At 34.1% G+C, this 12,850-nt stretch overlaps 1 protein-coding gene across 13 annotated transcripts in view; it reads left to right on the top strand.

The window, feature by feature from the left end:
• FMR1 (fragile X messenger ribonucleoprotein 1) overlaps positions 1-12,850 on the top strand; it is a 41,682-nt gene that overhangs the window by 14,046 nt on the left and 14,786 nt on the right. For all 13 annotated transcript variants that reach the window (XM_077145488.1, XM_077145498.1, XM_077145491.1 and 10 more), the window contains exons 3-9: positions 2,914-3,007; positions 5,474-5,545; positions 5,782-5,930; positions 7,104-7,197; positions 7,283-7,399; positions 9,622-9,792; positions 9,884-9,962. In XM_077145488.1, the coding sequence (XP_077001603.1) occupies positions 2,914-3,007; positions 5,474-5,545; positions 5,782-5,930; positions 7,104-7,197; positions 7,283-7,399; positions 9,622-9,792; positions 9,884-9,962 (776 nt within the window). The remainder of the gene's footprint in view (positions 1-2,913; positions 3,008-5,473; positions 5,546-5,781; positions 5,931-7,103; positions 7,198-7,282; positions 7,400-9,621; positions 9,793-9,883; positions 9,963-12,850) is intronic.

Genomic DNA, 12,850 nt, shown 5'->3' with positions numbered 1-12,850 from the left:
GAAATAAAAATACTTACGGGCCTAGGAACATTAGATATGTGAAAGCTTCAGTAGTATAGATGTTAATTTATTGTGGCAAACAATCACTTGACTGTATCTTTTTAAAATGCTTTTGGCTATTTTCATAATAGCCATTTGGGATCGCAAAGTACATATAAACTCCTTAGGCAAAGTGTAGAGTAGTCATGATCTTAGGTCTTGTTCAAGAATTTTGATGAATGGTCAACAGTGATAATGTTTTGGCTTGTATATGCCAGGAGAGTTAATAGTATATTAAAAGCAGGCCACAAATCTGTAGAGGCAGAAAGTAGGTTAGTGGTTGCTTAGGGCTGGGAAATACAGGGATATAGTAGGGGTGATAGCTAAAGAGTACTGGATTTCTCTTTGAGGTGATGAAAATGTTCTAAAATTTACTGATGAAGGTTGCACATATCTGTGAATATACTTAAAAACCATTGAATAGTACGCTTGAAATTATCTCAGTAAAGTGGTTAAAAAAATAGTATGTGACTCAGACACTGAGCTGAATAAGCAAATTTTTCTTCTAAAACAATATTTTAAAATCAAGCCTAGGGTGCACAGGTAGTTTAGCGGTTAGAATGCCTGCCTTCCATGTGGGAGACCAGGGTTCGATTCCCAGACCATACACCCCCCAAAAAAAAGAAAGAAAGAAATCAAGCCTGTATTTCAATGTTGAGGAAATAAATTTTCTAATTAGACCGTTAGCAGATTATTTTAGCTACTTTAGTAGTAAATATCCTTGGATGTTTCAGACACATTTAGGGTGACTGAGATAAAAGGATTTAGGGTACCCAACCCTATCTCTAGATCTAGACTCATAATCTTAGTCCACAATAGAAGTTTGAATAATAGAAGACCTTTCTCTGAATACATAGGGCCAAAAGTTCCAGAACTTGCCTCTTTGCTGTTTCGAATATCCATACCCTAGAGAACATTTAAGTATCTTGGCATCACACCCCTAATGGAGCGATCTTTGATAACTTGAAGAGTTATTTTTTCCTTATAATTACACTCTTATCTACTTTTATTCTCATCACTAGGTAAACAATGAGCTTCCCATAAAGGGAGAGTTATCTCTATTTACACTCTTTTAGTTTCTCCTAAAAGTATTAAGCAAACACTCAAATCCTCTATGCATTTAAAAATGTGTCTAGTTTATATACAGGTTGATCAGATCAGTTTTCTTTTGTTTTTACTCAGGTTTATACAGTAAACTTAAAATTGTTCCACCTTTGAACCTCCTAATTACCTCCTGCATAAAAATTTGTCTTTGAGCTCTCTGTCATCCTTAGAATTTGAATAGAGGATGAACTGTTTTCCTTTTGTTTTTGTAGTATGTTTGAAATATAATACTGAATTTGATCATATCACCCGGATTTAATAAGTCCCTACCAAAATTGTCTCTTTGCATTTCCTTGTGTTTCCTTTTGGTTTTTCTGCTATAAAAAAAATTATAGTACAAGAACTTCAGACTATATTTATCTTTTCCTTCTTTTCGATCATAAAGAAACACCTGTTTACCATAATACCAGATTATTTTGGATGCTTTGTTTTTACCTTCCATGTTTCACATTTTTGAATAAAGCGTTTGAATGTTATTTCATATACTTAAGACAAAATAATTTTTCCCTTTGGAAGTATATAATATGTATATGCATTATTAGATAATTTACAAATGAAAAACATGTACTTAAGGCAACTTTCAAAAAGTATAAAAAGACTTTTCTCAAGTAAAGACTTTTTTTTGTGGCATGGGCAGTTCCAGGAATCGAACCTGGGTCTCCGGCACAGCAGACAAGAATTCTGCCACTGAGCCACCGGTGTACCGCCTGACAATTTTTTAAATTACATTTTTTAAGTATGTATGATAATTTAGAGGGAAGGGTTCATTGTAACTTCGGCTATAATTGGGTTTCCACAAGTTCTGACTTAACTACTTGCCCTCTTATATAATAGCTCTTAAAAAACAACTCTTAGCACTTTCCTCAGTAAGATTTTACTAAGAAAGCCTTTAGCAAAACATTAACATTATGCATAGGTTTACATATCACTATTTGCTGATAGAATACCCCCAAAGAACCCGGAAGTGACAAGTCCAGCAGTTGAATTCCTTCAGTGTTTTGAGAAGTTTGTCTTTAATATTTTACATTTCTGTAGATATATAGAGAGAATAATTTTCTATATATTTTTTCAAATTGTTTTTTCAAAATTGTTCCATATCGTTTTAAATTAAAACAAAAGCAACTTACCAAACTCCTATAGGCTATCTCCAAAGGGTTTCTGTGGTTTATGAGACCCCACCAAACCAGTGCATGCTGGTACATCGTGGTACAGCTCAGCAGCCAGCTATCCATGGCAAGAATTGACCACCTCGTGGGATCTAGAATTTTAAGGGGGAAAAGTGAGTGGTGAATTGTTAATGTGCTGACTGTACCGTTTTGCTTGGGAATTGTAAGGTATTTAAGACCAGTTTCCCTGGCTGTTGGGATGTGATTAAAATTCCTTTACAAGTTGAAGTATTTTGATACTAATAACACTAATACTAACATATTTAATTTAAACATAGAAGGAAATTTTTGTTGTGACCTTACATTTAAAACTTTCAGAGGTTGAAATTATTGGAAGACTTTTTGAAAATCGTAATGTTTATTGTGTTTAGATAATTATTCTAAATGGAACTACAAGGCTGTTGTGCTGCATGCAGACTTTGTTGAAATGTCTCTATATTGCCATTATAGCCCACTCAACAAAAAAAGTACAGTTTTAAAGTTTTTGCTTCTTTAAGCTAGAAAAACACAAGTCACATTTAACCACAAGTTGATGGAAGTGTGGTCCTTGTTTCAGTTCAACATGAAAAGCATGTTAAATAATTGTATGTTTGCTTATTTGCAGCTGGCAGCCAGAGAGGCAGATTCCATTCCATGATGTGAGATTCCCCCCACCTGTAGGTTATAATAAAGATATAAATGAAAGTGATGAGGTTGAGGTAAGTTTCCCCTGCTCTAATGTTATTAAGCACTGAAGGTTTGAGGAGTGTTTAATTTGCTTGTGCCTTTTTTAGACCTTGTCATTACCATGGTTTAAACAACCTCAGCGTTATAGAAGGATGGACATGTGTTTTTGACTAAACAATCTTAATGATTTAAAATAGTGTATGATGTTTAACTTTGCTATTTGAGCAGTTCTCAGGGCACATCTTTGAAAATCACTGTTGATTTACTTTGCTCACTAGTATTTTCCCCCTTCCTTCAATCTTGGACTATTTCTTTGAATAGTACATTGCTAATTTATATCTGTGCCCCCATTTCCCCCCATTTTTTTTTTTTTTTGCATGGGCAGGTTCTGGGAATTGAACCCAGGTCTCTGTCATGGCAGGCAAGAATTCTGCCACTGAGCCACCGTTGCACTGTCCCCCATTTCTCCCATTTTTAAGCAAATTGGCCTAGGAAAATCAGTTTTACAAAGGAAAAATAATTATGCCTTGAAAGAGTGAAGTATCCTAGAATTTCTTTAAATAGCAGCAAATCCCCCAGGTCGATTTCACCAACCCAGTTTTCAAATTTTACTTTTACACTTATAAGTAATATATCTTCTTCATGGGGCATACTGTGAACTACCAGTTTGCTCATGGGTTTTTGATTTCTTTGACCAAAAGGTATTACAGGATATAACACATTCACAAAAACCTCTGTCTGTTTATATTTCTCTACCATTGGAAATTTCTTTTGTACTTAAGGCACTTATGGGTGACTTTATTTTACAGTTTGTGTAGTATTTTCTCTCACTTTTTGCTCCCCTTTCGTACAGCCCATTTTAAGCTTCTCTTCTTTTCCTGCAATATTCAGTATAAGTACTTGTTGGTAGTTGCTGCTTCGTGAATATATGTGGCATGAGGAAAGCAGTAAGTAGACATTTGTGCAGGTAAGGTAAAGTAGAACTAGGTCCTTGTTTTCTGCACTGTTGTATTCAGAAGGTGCAGCATAACAGGACAGAGTCCCCTGCCTTCGAAGATGTCACAATCTAGTGAGGATACCTGATACCATGATGAGTGTAAGTTCTATGAAGAAGAAAAAGTAAGAGGATGGAAAGACAAAAGGTACTGTAAGGGTAGGGTAGGTACTGTTTTCGAGTGGTCACGGACATCTCTGGATTTCCTCTACAGTTTTAAACTAGAAGTAGAATAAAGTATCATGCAATTACCAAGGATAAACTTAGTACCTACTAGGTGTAAGGAGCTGGGCTTCATTTCGCCAGAGATCCCATAGGAAGCAAACACTGTGCCTGTACTTGAGGACCTCCCATTGTCCACTAGTGGATTTTCCTCAGGGGTTATAGCTTCCTGACGGTAACACCTGGTCTTTCCATTTGTCTTTATTAAGAGAGCTCATAATAGTGTTTGATGGATAGCTAAAGGGAACTTTTTTTCACCCTGAGACACTATTGTTAGGATGACCTTACTATATTACATAACAGTTAACAGAGGTTTTCTTCTGGTGAGAGCAGACTTGAGAAACAATGTTGGAGGCAATAGGGAAAGGTAGGTTAAATTGTCTTTAGTCACTATATAACCTAACCATTAATTTAGATAGTAAAAGGGAGACAAGATTGGAAACTTGGCTTGTCCTCACCTCCCTATTCCTCTTGTCCTCTCCACTTCTCCTTTCTGCTTCTGAGTATTTGTCTTTGTATGTATTGTCTATTGTTTCTTCTCCTATTAACCTTGAATTGTTAGTATCTTCACAAAAGGTTCCATGCTGGCACATGGAACTTTGTAAGTGAACTTTGGATTGGTCACCAGAGAAATTGGTTAGAAGAACTGATCCACAGTCTGAGGGAAAGCAGGAAGGTGGTATCCAGAGGCTTGCCAGTTGAGAAATTGAAGTCCATTTTAATGGAGAGGAGACAGGACACCAGAGAGTGACCAAGGACCTTCTCGTTTAGTCCTAGGAGACACAAATGCCAGGATGGCATCCTTCAGGGACTGAGCAGTCAGCACTCTTAATCATTTAGTGACCAAGCAATCTGGGCAGTAGGTCAGAGTTAATAACTTCCGATCAGTTATTTGATTATTAGAGTAAAAGAAAAATCAATTCATTTGCCTGTTTTTAAATACATCTTTGCAGCTCATAAAATGCCCAAGGAAAGTATGCCTATGTTTATGACCAATCAACTTTTATCGAGCATTCATGTTTAAATAATAATTTTCATGTTTAAAATAATACTTAATACTGAAGTAGAACAGAGAAATAGGGAAGCTTTTCTTTATAGGGAGCTAACAGGCAATCTCAGGGAGCCTGTCTAGCTGTAGAGGTACGGTTTAGTTGGAGGTATACCACATATATATTTGAAAGACACCTAGAGCATTTTTAATACATTTTCCTCAATGTCTGTTAATCAAAGATTTCAAACTGATATTAATCATGAAATACTCTGTGTTTTGATTTTTGTGTAGGTTTATTCCAGAGCAAATGAAAAAGAGCCTTGCTGTTGGTGGTTAGCTAAAGTCAGGATGATAAAGGGTGAGGTAGGAAAATGCTTATTTAATTTTTTTAATACTATTTCCTTTTTCTAAATCCAGGTACTACGTTTCAGTCGGGATTTCAATCATTTTATTATACTTTCTCTCTGTGTTGCATGTGTTATTTGATTAAATATAGTTTTTTTCCCTCTATAGAATTTATTCTAAAATAACTTTAATAAATAGCATTTTTCTCTTTAAGAATTATGATTTTAGGGATAACTTTTATTTATTTCTCTCAGTTCTATGTGATAGAGTATGCAGCATGTGATGCTACCTACAATGAAATTGTCACAATTGAACGTTTACGATCGGTGAATCCCAACAAACCTGCCACAAAAGATACTTTCCATAAGATCAAACTGGAAGTGCCAGAAGACTTACGACAAATGTAAGTTGTAGTGCAAGAAATGCTGAGAACAGTTGATAAGCAGTTAAAAAGAATATAAATTTTTAAAAGAATAGAGATCAGTTTTTAAATTTAGTGCACTTTGGCAAAAATGTTTGGTTTGCAAACATAGTAAAAAATGTTTTAGCTATTTCCAGTTATGTAATCAAGTCAGCATTTCACTTGTTTGAACTTACTTGGCCCAGCTCTGTTTCTAATGTTCATAATGTACATTTGTTTTCTAAAATAAACTAACTTCGTTCATTGAATTTAAGATTTGGAAACTTAATACTGCAAATGTGATAATTCTGTCATAAGTCACAAATCAAATTCTAGACAAAGAGAATTTCTCCAGGTGTTTTTCCCTTTTAGCTCAGAGTTTTAGATTAAGACTTAAAATAATTAGAACTAAAGAGACTTCAAAAGGTCATCCCCATTTTATAAGCCTTGATCCTGGGTACTGCCTTTTATAGACTTTCTAGAAAAGTGATTCCTTTTTATTTGTAGAAATTTAATCAAGGGGACATTATGATTTGATTTGGACATGTGTTTTAGATGAATATTAAACCGCAGTTCACAATACATAGAAATCCTGCTTTTTTTGATCCTAGCGGTTGTATATATTTGTAAATTTTTGTGCCTTCTCATTCATGTGCATTTCCTTCTCTCCCTTAAATTGGTCAGCAGTTTTTCTTTAAAAAAGAAACCACAAAATCGGGTACCGTGTAGCTATCCCCAACAGTTTTCAACACTTTCCTCAAGGAAACTAATGATTTATCATATGAAGTAGAGTAGAAATAGGAACTCAATTAAATAGAAATAAAATGTAGAAGCCTGCAGAGGAGAACACTTTCCCTAAATGGGTCACCTTTGGTGATCTTAAGACCACAAGTTAGCCCTTAAAAGCATAACTGATTGAAAATTAAGAACTGGAATCACCAAATTCTTTCCTCCTTTTTCTACAATAGCAGAAGCTTGATTTCATTGTCATTTAGAGAGATACAATGTACAGCAAAGGAACTAAAATTTTAAATGGAGATGGCATGTTTTGTATGAATCAAATTTAATATGAATACATATGATTCTGTTAAATGTAAGTTTATCCACATATATTTATGCCAGTAGTTGGAAATAATTCATCTTAGTTTACCAATGGTTATTCTCTTTTATTTCTAGGTGTGCCAAAGAATCGGCACATAAGGACTTTAAAAAGGCAGTTGGTGCCTTTTCTGTAACTTATGATCCAGAAAATTATCAGCTTGTCATTTTGGTGAGTGTTTTTGAGTTGTCTGTTTTACTTTATTTCATTTGGTTCATTTGCTTTGATAATAATATTGTTAATTTAAATCATTTAGTCCATCAGTGAAGTTACCTCTAAGCGAGCACATATGCTGATTGACATGCACTTTCGGAGTCTGCGCACTAAGTTGTCTCTAATACTGAGAAATGAAGAAGCCAGTAAACAGCTGGAGGTATGCCACTTTCCCTAACACTGCTTATAAATAGCTATCTAGAAAGGAGATTGTGCAGTTACAAAAGTTGAATATTTGGCAGTTGTCATTAATTTACTGTTTCTTAATTCCTTATATTCTGTACTTTGGAAAATTAAAACGTGCAAAAGATAATCATACTAAAATTTTCATGCCTGAGGCTTCAAAATTAAGCAGCAGTTTATGTATCTTAAGGGACTTTTGATTAAGCTCATTTTTACTAGACATTTGTCAAAGCTGCTAATAAAGTAAATCAATACTTCTTCCAGATAGCATGTTATCATTAAATTACAAGAAAGTATTTAAATATCTAATCATATTCCTTTCATTATGTATGTTTATCTCTGTTTAAAAGGGTATAGAACTTCTTCATTCTAATTGGTTGTCACTCTTTAAAACTCCTGTCTTCAGATTCCTGCCAGAGGCTATTTCCCTAACTTACTATTTCGTCTCTTCAGGTGCATTTTATCTACTTTTATTAATACTCCAATAATTTCCATCACTGTACATTTATTTTCATTGATAACTATCTAGTACTTCCATCCATTACCATAGAAACTAAATGGATTTAGTATAATGTGCCATGCCAAATATATTACTGACAAATTCCAGAGTTCCTCATCATTATTCATTTTGTTAAAAGGAAAACACCATCAGTTGAAATAGGGAAAACAAGGATTTCCAGACTGCATTTTAAGAGAGAAGGTAGTAAAGGCTGTATTCTTGTAAAACCCTGCTAAATTTGCTGCCTTCCAACTTGATGTGTGATTGCTGGAGTATTAGCAGGAGAGTAGATCTCCTTTTGATACTTTGTTCTCCTCATAGCAATGGAGGTCTGTTAATTTTTGCTCTCATTCTTTCTTGATGTCCCTGTGTTCACAGTTTTGTGGTTTCTTTCGCGATTCTTTAATAACTTTTAGGCCAGACCAACCTCCTTACCTTCATTGTGAACATTATGGAAATATACTCATATGCCTCTTCTTAAATGTCTAATTCTTCTTAAATGATCCATCATACCTTTGGCTTAACATTTATCAGTGAACTATCAATAAAAAGAATGAACCAGGTAAATAAACCAGAACTCAAAAAATATAACTTCTTGAAAAGTCCCACAAATATTTTGCACATTTTATCAGTATAATCTAGGAAACTGGATATTATGCATTAAAAATTGTTTATACTAGTTATATATATGCATTCATTCAAATTAATCAGGTATACTGAATAATGAGAAACTAGTGTGCATGCCTATCTTTCTTCACTACTAATATTAAAGAGATTCACATATTCAGATAAGGAATTCCCATTTTTCAACATGAGCAACTAATATGTTTTGGTTTTCATTAATGGCATGCTAGAACTAAACATTAAATTTTTGATAATACTATTTAAAAGGAGTGATTATCCACAAGTTTTGGGTGTCAGTGTAACTTAATTTTATCATCACTGAACATTTGAAAGAGTTCATTATCCTTGTGGATCCAGATCATAAGGTCTTACAGACTCTGATCTCTTTAGGTTTCAGGTGCATATGTAAGATAAGTTATAAACCTTTGGCATTCCTTACTCATTCAGTTTAACTACCGTATCAACAATTTTATGGTTCCTTTCCTTAGGTATGGAGAGGGGGGTGGGAGTATCCTTTTAATGTCGTCGTTTTCAACAAAGGGATATCTAGACCACAGTTTCTAGTGATGAGTTATAAAAATGCTACTGTTTATAAAAAAAAGAAACCCATTGATATCCTTTAATAAAAATAATGTGAATAAGTATTCTATGCAGTCGGTACTATTTTTAACATTTTTGCTTAAAATAAGTAACATTGAGTCTGTCAGACCCAGTGAGCTGGGTTTTATTTGGGAATATTTGATCTAGTTCTTAAAAGTATGGCATTATTGATGTCTTTGGTTAACTAAGGCAATCATGCAAATAGGTTTTTAAAAGTTACATTGGAAAATTGTCCACAAGCTCTTTCCTATTAAGAAAAATGTATCAAATGGCATAGATCATAGGTAGCCTAAAAAACAAAACAAAGCAAAAGAACTGGTGCTGTGGGAGATATTTTCTAAAACCTATTAGTTTTCAACTGAAACTAATTTATAGACCCCTGGTATACAAGGTCAAGATAATTTACATGGCTGACCTAAATATAGTTATTTTAATATTTGATAAAGTATATTAATCAGACTTGCACTTCTCTTCAGAGTTCAAGGCAACTTGCCTCAAGGTTTCATGAGCAGTTTGTCGTACGAGAAGATCTGATGGGTCTAGCTATTGGTACACATGGTGCTAATATTCAGCAAGCTAGAAAAGTGCCTGGGGTCACTGCTATTGATCTAGATGAAGATACCTGCACATTTCACATTTATGGAGAGGTAAATATTTCACTAAATGTATTTTCTAAATAGAAACCAGTATTTCAGCTGACTCATCTTTCATCTTGGAACTTTTCCTCCCTTTTATTAGGACCAGGATGCAGTGAAAAAGGCTAGAAGCTTTCTTGAATTTGCTGAAGATGTCATACAAGTTCCAAGGAATTTAGTAGGTGAGTCATAAATTGCTGTTGACATACTCTACAAAGATACAATTTAAGTAAACAAATTATCTAAGCATATGGAATTCCATTTCCTCCACTTGAGGGGTCATTTCATTGCAATGTAATCTTTTGAAATATGGTTTGTTCCTATAGTATACAGAAAACATTTGATAAGTAATGATACTGAAAGATTACATTTTCAGAAGGTATGCAAAAGAAACTGCTTTGCTAGTTCAAACCTACTAATACCTGGAAGGATAAAGTTTGTATGACCCCCTTGCTGTATATTTTATGTATCTTCAAATTGAATGTTTTTCAAAATGGGTGACATTTGGGTACTTTATAATTTGAAACAAATTGGTATTTATCTCTCTTAGGGGGCTATAAAATGATGATAGTATATATAATTATCCCGGGATTGAAGATCTGAATGTAGGTTGCTTAAGTGTAATAAGTTCCAAAGTTAGAAATAACTCCAAATACTTGTGGTTTTCTGCAAAGAAAACAGTAATTGTAATGGACTTGAGCAGCCTTGTTTCCTGACCGCCACTAAAAAGAGTACCAGAAAATACGTAGGAACTCCATCAGTACCCTCAAATATTGTAGTTATCTTTAGTAGAACATTTCAAATCCAAGTGTAGTTTTCATCCAAAACACTGCATATGTTGTTGATTTATAAATAAAATTGAAACATATGTGCCTATACAGTTTTTATCTTTCAACTCTTGACTGATTATAAAAGGTAATGCATACCCTTTGGAAAAGTTTAAAGAAGAAAACGAGGACTTTTTTTTTTGGTCAGCATAGAATTATAAACACCTTGCTATGTGATTAAAAACACTAGAAAATATTTTTCCTTAAAGAAAATTACCATCTGATTGAGTATAAAGTACAAATATGATAGTGAGGTAATGTGAATTAGCTCAACTGTATACTACATAACCTAAAGAACATGGCTATGTGATGTTATTGAGATAACTCAGACAACAATTGTAGGTGTAGAAAATATATGCATAGCACAAGTTTAAAGTAATAAACTCAAGCAGTATGGTTATGAATGATTTTTTTCTTAAAGTTTATCAACAATGGCATGCATTTTAGAGTTAGGTAAGTTATTTTAAATGATAGGATTTCTTATAAAAATATAGCTTATAGATATTTTTTTTTAATTTACCAAATGGAAATGAATTTTTGCATCATTGGGTTTTGTTTGTGTTTGAGATAACATGATGGTTAGGGAAAGAGCTTGGACCCTGGGTCTAGATTTCAGTCCTGGCTTCACTTGTTGGTAGCTTTGTGACCTTGAGCAAGTGACTTAGCTCCCCTAAGTCTTACTGCCTGCCAAAAAAGGAATATGTTAATAATATCTACCTCAAAGGGTTGTTTGACAATTAAATGGCAAGATATTATATGTATACACACACACACCCCCCCAGCGAAGTTCATTTCTGGGCATTACAAGGGACTCTCTCTAAATGTTCTCTTTCCTTCACCTCATTCAAAACAACTCTGTTCAATTCAAAGCGGAATTGTAGTTAGCCATCAGTTGGAATTTGAAAATAATTATGTTGGGTAGAATTGGATTATTCAATATTAAAAATACATTCTTCCTGTGGTCTTAAATGGAAAGAAAATACAAGAAGTGATGTTTTACCAGAAAGCCTGCCTGAAATACAGTCAGCCTGATTTTTGTTTGCTTTGTTTCTAGTTAGTAAAATAAAGCCATTCCATTTTAGAGATTGTATACTGCAACATGGGGAATGTTAGGAGTTTCCAGAAAGCGTTTTTGTATAATTAAGAATTGGCAAGACAAATCTTTAGGAAGATGTCATAATCAGTATTATGTGAGCTTTCTTTGACCACATACGATTTATGATTTCTTTATTTTTCAAAACCTCTCCTGTTTATATATTCATTTCTTCCTTTCCTTTAAGTGTGCTTGTTCTTCACCCACTTTGAAAGCAAATTGGTTTAATTGTTCAGTCAGTTATAATTGACAGTGCTTAGAATACTTAAAATATTGCCTTAATAGAAACTTGCCAAAATCTAATTTATCTTTTTCGCTAGTGCATTAAACGTTTGTTAAAATCAGCATTCATTCATGAAAATATAAGTGTTATAGATTCAAAAACTTTGGGGAGTTTTCACGTGACTCCCTCCCCCCTCCACACACACACCACACACCTTCTTCATTTGAAGAGAAGAGCAGAAATAATTGACAAAAAGACCTAGATCAGGAATACTGATTTAGTGGGGTATGTTCTTTTCCCTGACCATTGACCAGTCATAGTAGGTTATAGGGGTGAGTGAGGCTGCCACCCAGCGCAAGAGCACCAAGATTCTTCTCACTAGAAGAATCAAAAAATCCTGTTGTGAGAAGCCTTTTCCCTGAGTTCTTATCTAGGATTGGCACGAAGAAAATTTTGGCTTCCAATTTTTGTCCCTTGTTTTGGTGGTTCCTGATACTGCTTAAGATGAAATGGTGGGGTGAGCATGTGGTGGACATGGCCAAATGGTGCTTTAGATACCAGGGGAAAGCCCTGGAAATCAGATGAAGTTCATATACAGATTTCTAGTTTTAGTAGTTCTTATATTTGTTTATCTTGATATCTTGTGTAATGGTAATGGTGTAATGTGTAATGGTAATGCGCTAATGTGTAATGGTGAACATGAGAGTTGTCATTTTCCAGTTGAGTATATGATTGACTTTTATTAAAAGAGGGAAAAAATCAAGTGCTTTTTGATTACTAGTATTTGATGTCTTTTGAAGTTTTTACAGATGTGATTGAATAATACTTAAACTGGTTTTGAACCTTTTCATTGTGGTCTTGAATTATCTTAAAGTGTGCTTTACTGATCTTTTCGCTTTTACTATGTGGACAATCCTTTCACTTTAG

This window comes from Tamandua tetradactyla, chromosome X (genome assembly GCF_023851605.1).
Source record: "Tamandua tetradactyla isolate mTamTet1 chromosome X, mTamTet1.pri, whole genome shotgun sequence".
In the NCBI taxonomy this organism is placed as follows: Eukaryota; Metazoa; Chordata; class Mammalia; order Pilosa; family Myrmecophagidae; genus Tamandua; species Tamandua tetradactyla.
Note: the sequence above shows the minus strand (reverse complement) of the source record. Positions and strands in the feature narration are given on the sequence as shown.